General features: G+C 62.7%; 1 protein-coding gene across 1 annotated transcript in view; it reads right to left on the reverse strand.

Annotated features, from left to right (window-relative positions):
* The window catches only part of LOC110399942 (transcription initiation factor TFIID subunit 4-like), a 2,055-nt gene continuing 464 nt past the window's right edge, over nt 10,531-12,121 (reverse strand). Inside the window, exon 2 of the mRNA XM_021399479.1 lies at nt 10,531-12,118. Within this exon, the coding sequence (XP_021255154.1) occupies nt 11,266-12,118 (853 nt within the window). The 3' untranslated portion in view covers nt 10,531-11,265. The remainder of the gene's footprint in view (nt 12,119-12,121) is intronic.

Below are 12,121 nucleotides of genomic sequence, written 5' to 3' on the forward strand. Positions count from 1 at the left end.
TAGATTGGATTTAGGAAAGAAGTTTTTTACAATGCGGCTGGTGAGGCACTGGCACAGATTGCCCAGAGAGGAGGTGGATGCCCCGTCCCTGGAGATGCTCAAGGTCATGCTGGAGGGGGCTCTGAGCAACCTGATGTAGCTGTAAGTGTCCCTGTTCATTGCAGGCAAGTTGGAATAGATAACCTTTAAGGGTCCCTTCCAACTCAAATCTAGATTCTATGAAAATGTATTGGCATAACCCTGTGTAATACTGTATCAGGAGTGGCTCTGCAGCTGTTTTGGAAATGTTTTACTTTTCCTGGTGAGCACAATGGCTTCAATGAACAGTTCAGTGTTTGTGGACCACCCCCTGGAGAAGGGGATCCAGTTCATGGGAGTGAGATGTGCCCATCCTGGGCAGGAGCAGCACCCCAGGAAAGCAGGCAGTGCTCAGGGGCCTGACGGTTGTGCAGGTGCTCCTGCAGCAATGACTGGAGCATTGGAGACAGCTCACATCCCAAAGGGCTGCTTTTTATTTCTGGGCTGGGACAAAGGGTTTCTGTGTTCCAAACCAAGCAAAGGCTCAGATGATACAGACAGAAGGTTCAGCTCAGGTGATGAGTGTATTTCTAGCTCAGCTCTTTTATTAACTTCTTCTGCATTGCAATGTTTCTTTCTTGTACACTGAGCATTTCCACTCAGAAATAATGCTCAAGTGTGCTCAGGTGACCTGGTTCCGCACTGCGCTTCCAAGCAGCACAGCTGGGTGCACTGCAGGAAGGCAGAGGAACCTGGTAATGTCTGGGCCAGGCTCACAAGCCAAGCAAACCCTAAGCCTGCCTTAGGTGCCTGTGCCAGCTCATGCTGGCTTGGAGCACTCTGCTCTGCAAGCAGTGTTGAGCCAGTGCTGTAACCTGGCATTGTGTGTCAGAAGGCCCCAGTGCCCCCAGCACTGCAGCCTGGCACTGTATATCAGTAGGCCACAGGGCCCAGCTCTGTGGCCTGGCACTGTGTGTCAGTAGGCCCCAATGCCCTCAGCACTGCGGCCTGGCACTGTGTGTCAGTAGGCCGCGGGCCCAGCACTGCGGCCTGCTCCAGTGCAATATGCTGAACCCACTGCATGAACCATGCCAATGCCATCTGACCAATGTGATTTCACCTATGGAATCGTTCAAGCTGGTGGTTGTAAAGCACCAGCATATACGGCATTGCCATTTGACAGTCAAGTCAAGCTCCCCATAGAACACAATATGTTTAAAAACAAGAAACCTGGTGCAAAACAGAAGTAGAAGCAGCAGAATATGTATTTCATTGTTGCATTGGAAGCTGGTTGCAGCGATAGATGAGAGCTCTTTGAAATCCAAAAACAAGCTGCCTGTATTATGCCTGATATTTATTTTAATATTGAAGAACTGTAATTTGGGGACTTTTACCAAAATACACTGTAAGTGGCATCCTGGTGGATGACATTTTGCCCAGAAGTAACTTTTCTTGCACTCTTCTGATTCCTGTTTGTCACTTCTCCGAGGTTTCCAGCAGGCTCAAAAACAGAAATGATAGAGTAAAACAGAGCTGGCTGTGTATCCGCAGTGAGAATCATCTCCTCTGGCAACAGAGTGTGATCGGTCCCCAGCCCTAATTACTGCCTTTCTACTCTCTAACAATATGTCTGCACTCATGTTCCAGGGATACGGGGCTTTCCCTTATAGGGCCTTTGCTGTGTGAATCTTATGCTGAGGAGTCACGCTTTTCTCTCCCCCCCTTAAATCCCTCATAATGCTGGTAGCACGCTGCCCAAGCCCATCCCCTGCATGCATAGTACAGCACGCGGCCAAGCACTGAGCCCGGGCTGAGGCCCTGCCAGCACTGCTGGGAGAAGCCGGAGGCAGCGCCGTGCTGAGCACAGGCAGCAGCCAGAGCCCTCTGTGTGCCAGAGCTGGTGCTCACTGTGTTCACTCTGCTTGGCGGCCACTTCTCAGCAACAGCGAGTGGCTCTGTGTTCACAGCCTGGCCCTCGGGCATTCTGGTGTATTGGGGGTATTCTGCATTGCTAAAAACCCAGAGTTGAAAAGATTCTAGGAGGATCAATCTCACCTCAGAAAGGAGTATACCGAAACATGACGATGCTTTCAGTATAATTGTTAAATGGCAGCCAGATTGTACCAGGATGCGCTCAGTGGTGATGAGGCTTTTTCTGCACTTGCATTATGTAAAGGTTAACGGCAGTAGGGCACATTATCTAAGATATAGGGCAGTATGTATATGTAAGGTTAATGATTCTTCAAATAGAGAGCCCTGAAAAGGGCTATGCAGGTGTAGCCTAAGGAGCCACATAAGCATCAACCAATTATTTTCACATTTCTTCTTTCCCAGTGTAAGCAGCTGGGTCCCGTATGAGTGTGTCATGACAGATGACAGTGACATGAGCAGACGAACCCCAAGGCGAGCCACTGTCCTGTCAAGGAAAGGGCAAACCCGGGTCCCCTAAATACGCCCAAGCTCTGTCACTGACAGCAATTTACAGCCGTGGTCAGGCGCCTGGCGTCTGCGTTATCCCCCAAGAAGCAGGTTCTGAAGTATTTTTAGACACAATTGCCACCAATGTTTGTCTTCAGTATGAATCTCTGACAAAGGAGAGCCCGATCACCCACGACCTGGTAGAGTTTAACGTTTTTTGAACCTGGCATTTAAAATGATGCTGAGCTAAGCCGTGCCTACCTGTTCGTTAAGGCTGAGGTCTGCAGCAGAATTAAGCTGTTGAGAAAGAGTGGAAAAGGTTACTCCAATGATTTGTCATAACTGTTTACATTCATTGTGATTTGGCTCAGACCTGCGTTTTATCTGGCTCTGGTCGTGTGGTTCAAAACACTGACGATGGAGGCAAACACACGGTTTCCTCCTTAAGGTGAGGCCAGAAACATTTTAGCATAAGTATAGTGCAAAAAGATTGCCCAATCCATCACCTCCATCGGGAGCCGTATAAACAGGCCAGCCCAGTACGGTGCAGAGAGCATGCAGCCTGCTGCTCATAGGGAGGGCTGGTTCCTGTTCTGGCTCACACCACAAATCTGCACTGCAGCACCTCGCGCCTGTGCCTCGCAAGCACAGTACCCAGAGCCTGGCTGCAGTTATAAACCCCCATTGCTCATGTCCCCTTCTCCGTCTGAACACCTTCTCTGCTCTCAGATGGTGCCTGAACGCTTCGTACTGCTTTGCTAAGGGACATCAGCAAACAGAAAGAGGCAGTCTGGGCTCCAGGACCAACGGGATGTAGCATTAGCACAGGGCATGGTCTGGGTAATGAGAGGGAAAAAAAGAGCCAGATAAAGAGGTCACATGGAAAGAGAGGTGATATGTGAAGATCTCAGGCTTTGCAAGATGCCATGGAAGGAAAAGAGAGATGAAAACACATGAGCCACCCATGCCATCTGCCAATGTTTGCACAGAAATCCCACCAAAACAAAAATATTGTTAAAAATCCATCAGAGTTGTTCATGGTACATCCCACCATCAGAAACACAGAAAGCCCACGTGGCTCCCAGCCCTCCCACCCAGCACTCCTCCACTACTGCACAGAGTAGCAGTAAGGATTGACCGTGAACACATAACAAAATCATATTTCCTTGCAATTATTTCCAAATTGCTGCTTTGTTGGCACTTTAATGTCACAGCCATTGGCTTCACTGTGTTCCACCCCTTTGGTGTGGATGCATAGCAGTGGTTTTGTGCCACTACGCCGTGCCCTGGCTGGGCTCCTGCATGGAACCCTGAGCCAACTGCACCCAGCAAAGCTACATCATTCCAAAACAGGCAAACTCATCATGCAGAAGCAATAGAAAATACCTTCAAGTGGACCCTCTACTCCCACTTTTCAGCATTCTGCAATATTACCGCTCACAGCCTTCATACCTTATCATTTGTATCCATGTTTCACCAGCCAGATTGAAGCTAGGATTTTTTCGTTAAGCGTCTGCTGATGGGAAGTGCATACACTTTTGTGTATGGCCTTGTAGCTGCGTGCCCCCAGAATGAAGGCTTTCATAACCAGTGGCTATTTCTGAAAATATGCCATAAGATGCAACAGACTCTATCTTCAGAGTACTCACAATGCGGGGAGCACAAACACTGTTTTTCCTCCCTTTGTCGGTATTTGCGATGGGCAGCAGTACCCTGTTATCCCCGCCTTACATGTGCATGACCTCAGCGATCAGCTGGAGCCGTGTATCAGCAGCACCTGTCCTGTGCCCACTGGGAGCTGCCCCATCGCCCACTGGGAGCTGCCCCATCGCCGTGCCCTGCTCTGCCCGGCCTTGCTGCACCCACGTTAGGAGCTACCCCACATAAGGGCTGATTTGAATCCCCTGAGAGCCAGCATGGATCTTCCCAATGGGCGGGCTACAATAAAGCAGCGCAGTGTAACACAGAGTGAAGCAACGCAGCACGAAATGCAATAATAAAACGAAATTGCTCGCATGCTGGGGGGTTCCCATCCGCCAGGAAAGCTTTCCTCCAACAGGAGGAGCTCTTCGCTTTGCTGAGACGATGCCAAAGGAGTGGCCGCGCTTTCGCTGCGTGCCCCCTCCCCCCCTCCGCCTCCCGCCCCCGTTTTAGAGGAGAGCGGCAGCTTAATTGATTTGATAACAAAACAAACAGCAGCCGAGGGCTGCCCGCGGCACGGCACAGTACGGTACGGCACCGCTCGGCTCTCCCCGCGGCCGATGACGCGCCGAGTGGCAGCGCGGTGCCGTACCGTGCCGTGCCGTGCCGGGCCTCCGGGGGAGGCGGCTGCGCGGGGGGGGAACTCCACCCGGGGAAGCGCTGCCGGGGGGGTGGCCGCCTGCCTCTCTGCTCCCTTCCTGCCCTCGGCTCTCAGCGCGGAGCGCGGCACCGGAGAGACCGGAGAGCCCGCGGCGGGGCTGCCGGGAGCGGAATGGGGCGCAGCGGCCCGGGGGTGGCGGGGAGGCGGCGGTGGGGGGGGGAACGCTCTTGGCGTGTGGGCGACAGCTGCGCCCGGCGGGCAGCGGCCGGGGATTAGCACACACGCGCCTTTGCGTGGCAGGAAGGAGCGGCCCCGCGCGCTCCCCGGGAGCTGGGGGAAGCCGGGGGGAGGCCGAGGGGGAGGCCGGGCGTGCAGTGCCGGCTACGGCCGAGAGGGGACGGCAAAGCAGCGGGAGGGAACCGCCGTGCGGCCGCCTCATCCCGACCCCCGTCCCGAGAGCAGTGTCGCGAGGGGAGGGCAGGAGGCTAAAGCGGGACGGAGCCGTGCCCGTGGGCTCTGAGCGGAGCGGAGGGTCGGCCCCGGGCTTTTCCCGGTCGGAGTTTGCTGCTCGGCTCCGCTCGCGGCGCGGAAACTTTCGGCGCCCGCAGTGCCGCTCTGAGCCGCGGAAGCGCGGGTGTTGCGGCCGGGGCTGGCGGAGTCCCCGCGGCGGCCCACGCGTGTTCGCGGCGTCGGGCGGCCGGGGGCGGGCGGGCACCCCCAGCATGGCGCGGGGCCGGGAGCACGGCGCCTGCTGGCTCTCAGCGCAGCCCCGAGCAGCAGCGGCGGCGCGGGTTTCCCAGCTTCAGCTTGTTTTTCTTCCTAATTATTTTTTAAAGACTCGGTGACTCTTCGGTGTGGCTTGCTTTTTTTTTTTTTCTTTCTATTTTGTCTTCTCGGCTTCGCAGTGGGGATTTTGAGCTGTAAAACCCGAAACCGGGAACCGTGACTAATTTCGGGATGTATTTATTCGGTGCATTCATTCTGAGACCGTAACACAGGATGGGCCGGGGGTGTGTGCTGGGGATGGGAGCGCTGCGGGGCTCTGCTGAACGCACCCTGAGGGCCGGGCAGCCCTGTGAATTAGGGCGACAACGGGGTTCGTCATGTGAGCGCTGATGAATTCAGGGAACGCGAGAGCTGCAATTGACATTCCTAAAAACAATTAAACCGGTGGGGAGCACTGCTCGAAAATCGATACGGCTCTACGTAACGACGCTGTGTGGCTGCAGGCAGATTCCTCCCGTAGTAACGAAACGCGAAGTGGCTGCGAAGTACCGCGATTCCCAGTCGCATCCCCCGGCCCCGAACGACGCCGGAGCGCGCGTCCTCCTGCGCTGGGGCGGAGGCACCGAGTAGCCCCGGGGAATTCTCGGGCATTAATAACCTCGGGTCTCGGTCGGGGCAGGCATCTAAATAGCTGCCCGAATAGGCAGCGAGCTCCTTTGGTCTGGGACGAAAATAAACCGGGGGTTAAGCTTTAAATATCCTGTCTTGATTTAAGAGCGAGATGCGGTCGGCTGCATCGCTGAGTCGGCGGGGATGGGGAGGGGGAAGGGAAGGAATAGGGATGGGTTGGAGAAGAGGAAGGGACTTGGGGCTGCGTCGCCCCGCAGCTGCTCGCGGATCGGACCGGACACGTTTCCTGCGCTCGCGGGAGACGGCAGCGCAGCCCCGCACCGCGCGGTGCTTTCCAACAGGGGGCGAGGGAAGCCCGGCTGGCGGCCGCGCCGGGCGCAGAAAGCCCCAGCGGGAGCGGGGTCGGCGAGGGGGGCTGGCGGGCGGGTGGGGAAGGACAATCGCAATCCGGCGTCCGGGCAGCCCCGGGCTGTGCGGAGCGTGCTTTTATTTCAGCTTTGGCTGGCCGCCAAGCCTCGCGGCACAGCGAGGTCTGTCGTAGGCACGGGCGCGCTACGAGCGCCGGACCGCCCCGCGGGGGCCGCGGCCGCGCGGTTTGCGGAGCGATCGCTCCCCGCCGGGTCCCCTCCGGCCGCCGAGAGCCGGGACGCCGCTGCCGTGCGCCGCGCGGGGGCCGTTCTGGCAGCCGGAGGCTCCTCGGTGCCGGCACGGAAGAGGACACAAGTTGAATATTGTTTGCGCGGCCGGGACAAAATACCCAAGGCTGGCGGAGGGGGAGGGGAAGGATTGTGTTCGCCCGCCCGTGATGAATAATCCGGGCCGGCCTCCCGGCTTCGGCGGCCAAACCGCTCGCGGCTCTGCCAAGAGATCAGCCGCGGCCTCTGCCCGCGCCCCGGGCGCCGCTGGCCTTTCCCCGGCCGCCTCCGGCACGTCGCAGTTGCCGGGCGCACGGCGCGGCCCCGCCGGGACCACCCGCCACGGGGTGCGGGGCCGGGGCCGGGGCCGGGGTGCGACGAGGAGAAGGGAACGGGGCGTGCGGGGGGGGCGACGGCAGGTGCAACCCCCACGCGGCCCCGTGTGCGGGTGCGGGTTGCGGCGTGAGCCCTCCGGTGCGCGCTGCCGAGAGGCGGGCGGTGCGTGTGCGTGGGTTTCGGGCGTGCGTGACATAGACCGTGTGCGTGGCGCTGGCGAGGAGAGGCAGCGTGTGACACGCGACACGCGGGAGAGGCGGCGCGCCCGCGTGACTTTCAGCGAGTTCACGCGTGGGCGAGAGCCGCGGCGCGGGGCCGGGCAGGAACCGTGCCCCGCAGCCCTTCCCAAGCCCGGCCCGGGGCCGACTTTCGGAATCCGCTTCCCGCCGGCCGCTCCGTCTCCACGCGGGACCGAGCCCACGCGGGGGAAGGAGCTCCCGGGGCGGGGCGGGCGGGCCACGAAGGGGGGATCCCGCGGCGTTCCCCTCCCGCGCGGCGCCGAGGCCCCGTTCTGCCCGGCCCCATCGCGTTTCTGTGCGGGAGGAGCGGGGATTTTCCATCTGCCGGCCGCCCCGCTGTGACCTCGGCGCGAGTTCGGTGGCACCGCTCCCTCCAGGGCAGGGTCGCGCCGCGGGGCTCCAGCTGCTCCTCGGGGTGCGGGAAGGGGACGGTGGCAGCTGCGGGTGGAAGGGCTGCGGCTGGCGGTGGGAGGCCCTGGAGCCCTTCCCGGGGAGCGCTGCCAGCGCTGTGCTGCCTCGACACGTCCAACCGCTCCGGCACGAGTTGGCTCTCTCCCTGCCCAGACCCGATCTGCGCCGCGGAGACGGCAAATGCCCTTAAGGGGGGGGGTCGGTTAAAGGGGCATCGGGGGAGGGGGTTTCCAGCGGACGCGCGTGGGCCGGCGCCGCCACGCCGGGGGGCCACGGGAGAGCTCGGGGCGGCGTGGAAACAGCGCTGCGAGGGCAGTGGGAGGAGGAACGGCTCCGATCCTGCCGCTGCGTGCATCGGAGCTGCCGCTGCCCGAGCGCGGTGCTAAGCGCTGATTTACAGGTAGGGGAAACGTGCTCCACGAACCCCGTGCCACTTCCCTCCGGTGGATTCAAATCATATATAAAGAGCGTGAGCTGGCGGTCTCCCGGGCAGCTCCTAGGATGCGCGGCGTTGTTGTTAACACATGTTTCAATTTGGGATCGAGACTGTCAATTACCCGCTGAGGCGCCCGAGCCCCGGGCGGGCAGCACAGGGACGGCTGTGCTCAGCCGTTGCCCTCCCGCTCCGCCGAAGCAGCGCTCTCGGATCCCGCACCGCCTGCGCTCTGCCCCCGCCCGGCGGCTCTCGGCCCCCGCGAGGCGCTCCCCGGCTGCGGGTGGGGGGGGACGGGGGGACGCGCGGAGCGGGAAATGCACGGGCAGCGCTTTCCTGCTTCCGTAACGCGCTCTGTTTCTCGGTCGGAAAAACAGGCCGGCTCCGCTCGGCATCGGCAAGCCCATTGGTTTGCTTTGCTTTTTTTTCTTTCCGAGCGGAAGAGACCCCCGTCTCCCCCCGAGCAGAAGCCAGCAGCTCGGAAAGGCCGCTCCAGGGGCAACGGCGGAAAGGCCGCCAATTAACATCGCATCTGCGGGCGGCGAGCTGCGGGCGGATCGTCGGGAGGCGCCGCGCTCCCTCCCGCAGCCCCCAGGGCCCCCACGGGAGGATCTCTCTCCGGAGGGCCCCGCCCGGCCTTGGGGACGCTGTGCCGGGGCGGCCCCGCGGCCTTACGTGAGCCCACGCTGCTTCCTCTCCGCTCACCCGAAAAACCCGAACCCGCGGAGAGCGGTTCCTCCGCTGCCCCTGCCCCACCGCCCGCGCTCGGCCGGGCCGGGCCCCGCACGGCTCCGCACGCCTCTCGCTGCAGGGAGCCGCGAGCGCTCCGCTCCGCACCGCGCCTCCGTGACGAGCCCGGCATCGCAGGCAGCCTATAAATAATTTCCATTATGTTCAGCTGACAGCGCGAGGCGATTAATTTTAATAGCTGTATATTTGCCTGTTTCTCCTAATGCTCTGTAATGAGATGAGAAGCCATCCAACCCCAGATGGCTCCAGCCGCCTCCTTATTTATTTATTTGGTGTGTGCGTGTGCAAAAGAGGGGAGAACCGGGAGCGGGCAGCCGCCCCCGATGCCGGTCCCCGTAGTGGTGCTTCCCGGGGCCGGGGGGCCTCGGGGTGTCGATGTGTTATCTCCGGGGGTCGACGGGCGCAGATCGGTGGCGTTCAGGGTGAAGGGGAGCGCGGCTCTGAGCCCACCCCGTTAACCTGAATTCCGTGTCGGGGGGAGGGGGGGGTCGGGCAGCGCTTTGTGGAGCAGCGAAGAGAGCCCAGCGGCGGCCGCCAACAGCGGAGCTCTGCGTGCGGCCGTGTGACAAAACCGCGCTGTCCTCAGCCGGGGGGGGGTCCTGCATTCGGGAGCTGCAAAGGTGTGCGTTTGGGGGTGGGGGGAAGTGGAGGAGACGGGCTGCTTATCCAGGTGAAACAGCAGCGAGGCGAGCACCTGCGTCTTTTTTTTTTTCTACAAGGCGTGCACCGATAATTGCAGCAGTTAATTGCGTTTCTTTGAAGGTCATTGGAAGTTACGGGGCTGTGTTTTCTTTCCCGGCTGGCAGACAATGGCTGAGCGCTGTTTTAAATGTAAATCAGAGGGTATCCGCAGAAACCTGTGCTGTCGGATCGCGGCGTAATGGATTCACTCCGGCTGCGCCTCGCTCGCCACAATACAGCGCAGCGCCGGGCCGGGAGCGCGCCGGGGTTCCTCTGCGGAAGCGCAGTTGCCGACGAACATGGAAAGCATTAAATCGTGACGGGGGAGGGGGGGCGGCGCGGCATCGCGCTGCTGCTCGGGACCGTAGCGCAGCCACGCAGCCCCCGCACCGGGACGTCGGGCACCGCGAGCCAGGGCCGCCGGCGGGGGGGACACCCCGCAGGGAGGGGGGACACCCCGCCGCGGGCCGTGCCTCGTGCCGCCCGGGTCGCGTCCTCACTCCCGGGGACGGCGGAGAGGGGCCGGGGCCGAAAGGTGCCGTCTGGCTGCGGGCCCCCTCTCCGGGGGAGGCGTTCTGCAGGAATGCGGCGAGCGAGCCCGGCCCCGCTGCCCCCAAGCCCTCGTTAACCCCGGGGCCCCCGCGGCCCCCGCTCGGCACCTGCACGCGGCTCCGCCGGAGGCGAGGACGTGCAGCAGCGCGGAGCCTGCAGCGAGCGCGCGGCCCTCCCCCTTCGCCTCTCCCCGCTAATAACAGGGCAGCGCTCGGGAGGCGGTGGTTGCGCCGCACGAACAAACGCTCCGTGATTACCACAGCGCGCCCCGGGCTGCGGAGGGACACGGGGAGCCGAGCCGAGCCGAGCCGTGCCGTGCCGAGCCGCTCAGACGGGAGGCTTCGCGGTCGCCCCCGGGGGCCCGCTCCGCGCCCTCGCAGGGGCCGGGGCCGCCCGCGGGGCCGCGCTCGGTGCCTTCCCCGCGGCGCCGGGCCACCCCTGCGCAGATGGCACCGTGTGACCCCCATTAGGGCAGCGCAGCCGCCTCTCCAGCAAAGCAGTCAGCCCGGTACCGCCGCTTCCCCCGTTGTCCACGGCAACCGACGTATCTGATTGAACCTCGTTGTACGCGGTGACACCCGCATAATGGATCATGCTGTCAGGGCTTTTTTATCACAGGCATTTATTTTGGTCACGGCTGGTGATAACTTCGCCGCTCGGCCCTCGTGGCGGTACGGGCCCCGCTGCCGTCTCCCCGCCGCCCCCCCCGGAGGGCGAGCGGGGCACAGGCTGTCCCCAAGCAGAGGGGCTCCGGTCCCCCCAGCCCGCTCCTCCGCATGCCGCACAGAGGGGCTCCCCGCGCCTTCGACTCCGGCGCGGCTCGGTGCCCCCCCCCCCCCCCCCCCCCCGGCCGGGTTATCTCGGGTCACGCGAAGCGGGGACGGGATCCGCCGCAACCCGCGTGCCGGGGGAGCCGGGCAGGAGGCACCGCGCCGCTCCCGTCCGCGCACACACTTCCAAAGTAAATACAGCGGGGCAGGGCAGGGCCTCCGGGAGGGGAGAGGAGAGGCCTCTGACAGGCGATTGTCAGGGCGGAGCCAGCGCTATTTCCAGCCCAGGAATAACAACGCCGGGGCTGCGGTGGCTCCGACCCGCGTGTCCAGGAAAGACCGGCTCTGGGTGTTTGTTTGGGTTTTAATTGGTATTTTGACGGCGGGCTGGCTTCGCGCAGGCAAACAATGACCCCTGGCCGGGCCGGGGGGGCGGCAGCACCGCCCCGGCCCGAGGGAACGGGGCCCGGCGAGGATGCCCCACCGCAGGGGCCGGGAGGGGCTGCGGACGGAGGGCAACGCCGGGACGGCCCCGCAGCCCCAGGGCAGGAAGCGGGGAGGGCGGGAGGAGGCGGCCCGGGGCCCCGGCGCGCTGCGGGGCGGGAGTGGGGGGTGAGGCCGCTGCGTTATCTGGGTCACTGGGGTTAGAAGGAGCGGCCGATAGGACCGGGGAAGCTGCGCTCCGCTGCTCTGGAGATAGAGCCGCGATCCGGGCCGGGCGGGCACCGCGCGGGAAGGGGGAGGGAATGAGGGAGGAGGAGGAGACGGCGACTCGTTCCGGCTCCCGAGCCGAGCCCAGGTGCGCTGTGGTTTCCCTGCGCTCGGCAGCCCCCTCCCCTCGCTTCCCATCCCCCGGCCCCCGCCAACGTTTAACCCTTTCCCACCTCGGCGGGGCTGCAGCTGAGGCGTGCGCCGGCCCGGCCGCGTCCCCTGCGGTTCCCCACTCCCTCCGTGGCAGAGACTGATCTCGGCGGGGGGGGCAGGGAAGGGAAGAAGGGTTGGCGTTGTGGTGCCGAGCACCGCCCTCGGGCTGCTCCCGGGCTCCGGCTTTGTACACGCACACGCAGTCCCAGCTGCGCGGAGCCGAGCCAGCCCGGGGCCAGCCCTCGCCTGCTGCTGCTGCCGCCGCCGCCGCCGCTCTCGCTTGCAGGCAGCCACCAGCGGGGCTGCTGCTGCTGCTGCTGCAGCCGCCGCCGCCGCCTTCCTCCCCCGCCCCGCTC

The sequence above is a fragment of the Numida meleagris genome, chromosome 1 (genome assembly GCF_002078875.1).
Source record: "Numida meleagris isolate 19003 breed g44 Domestic line chromosome 1, NumMel1.0, whole genome shotgun sequence".
NCBI classification, from domain to species: Eukaryota; Metazoa; Chordata; class Aves; order Galliformes; family Numididae; genus Numida; species Numida meleagris.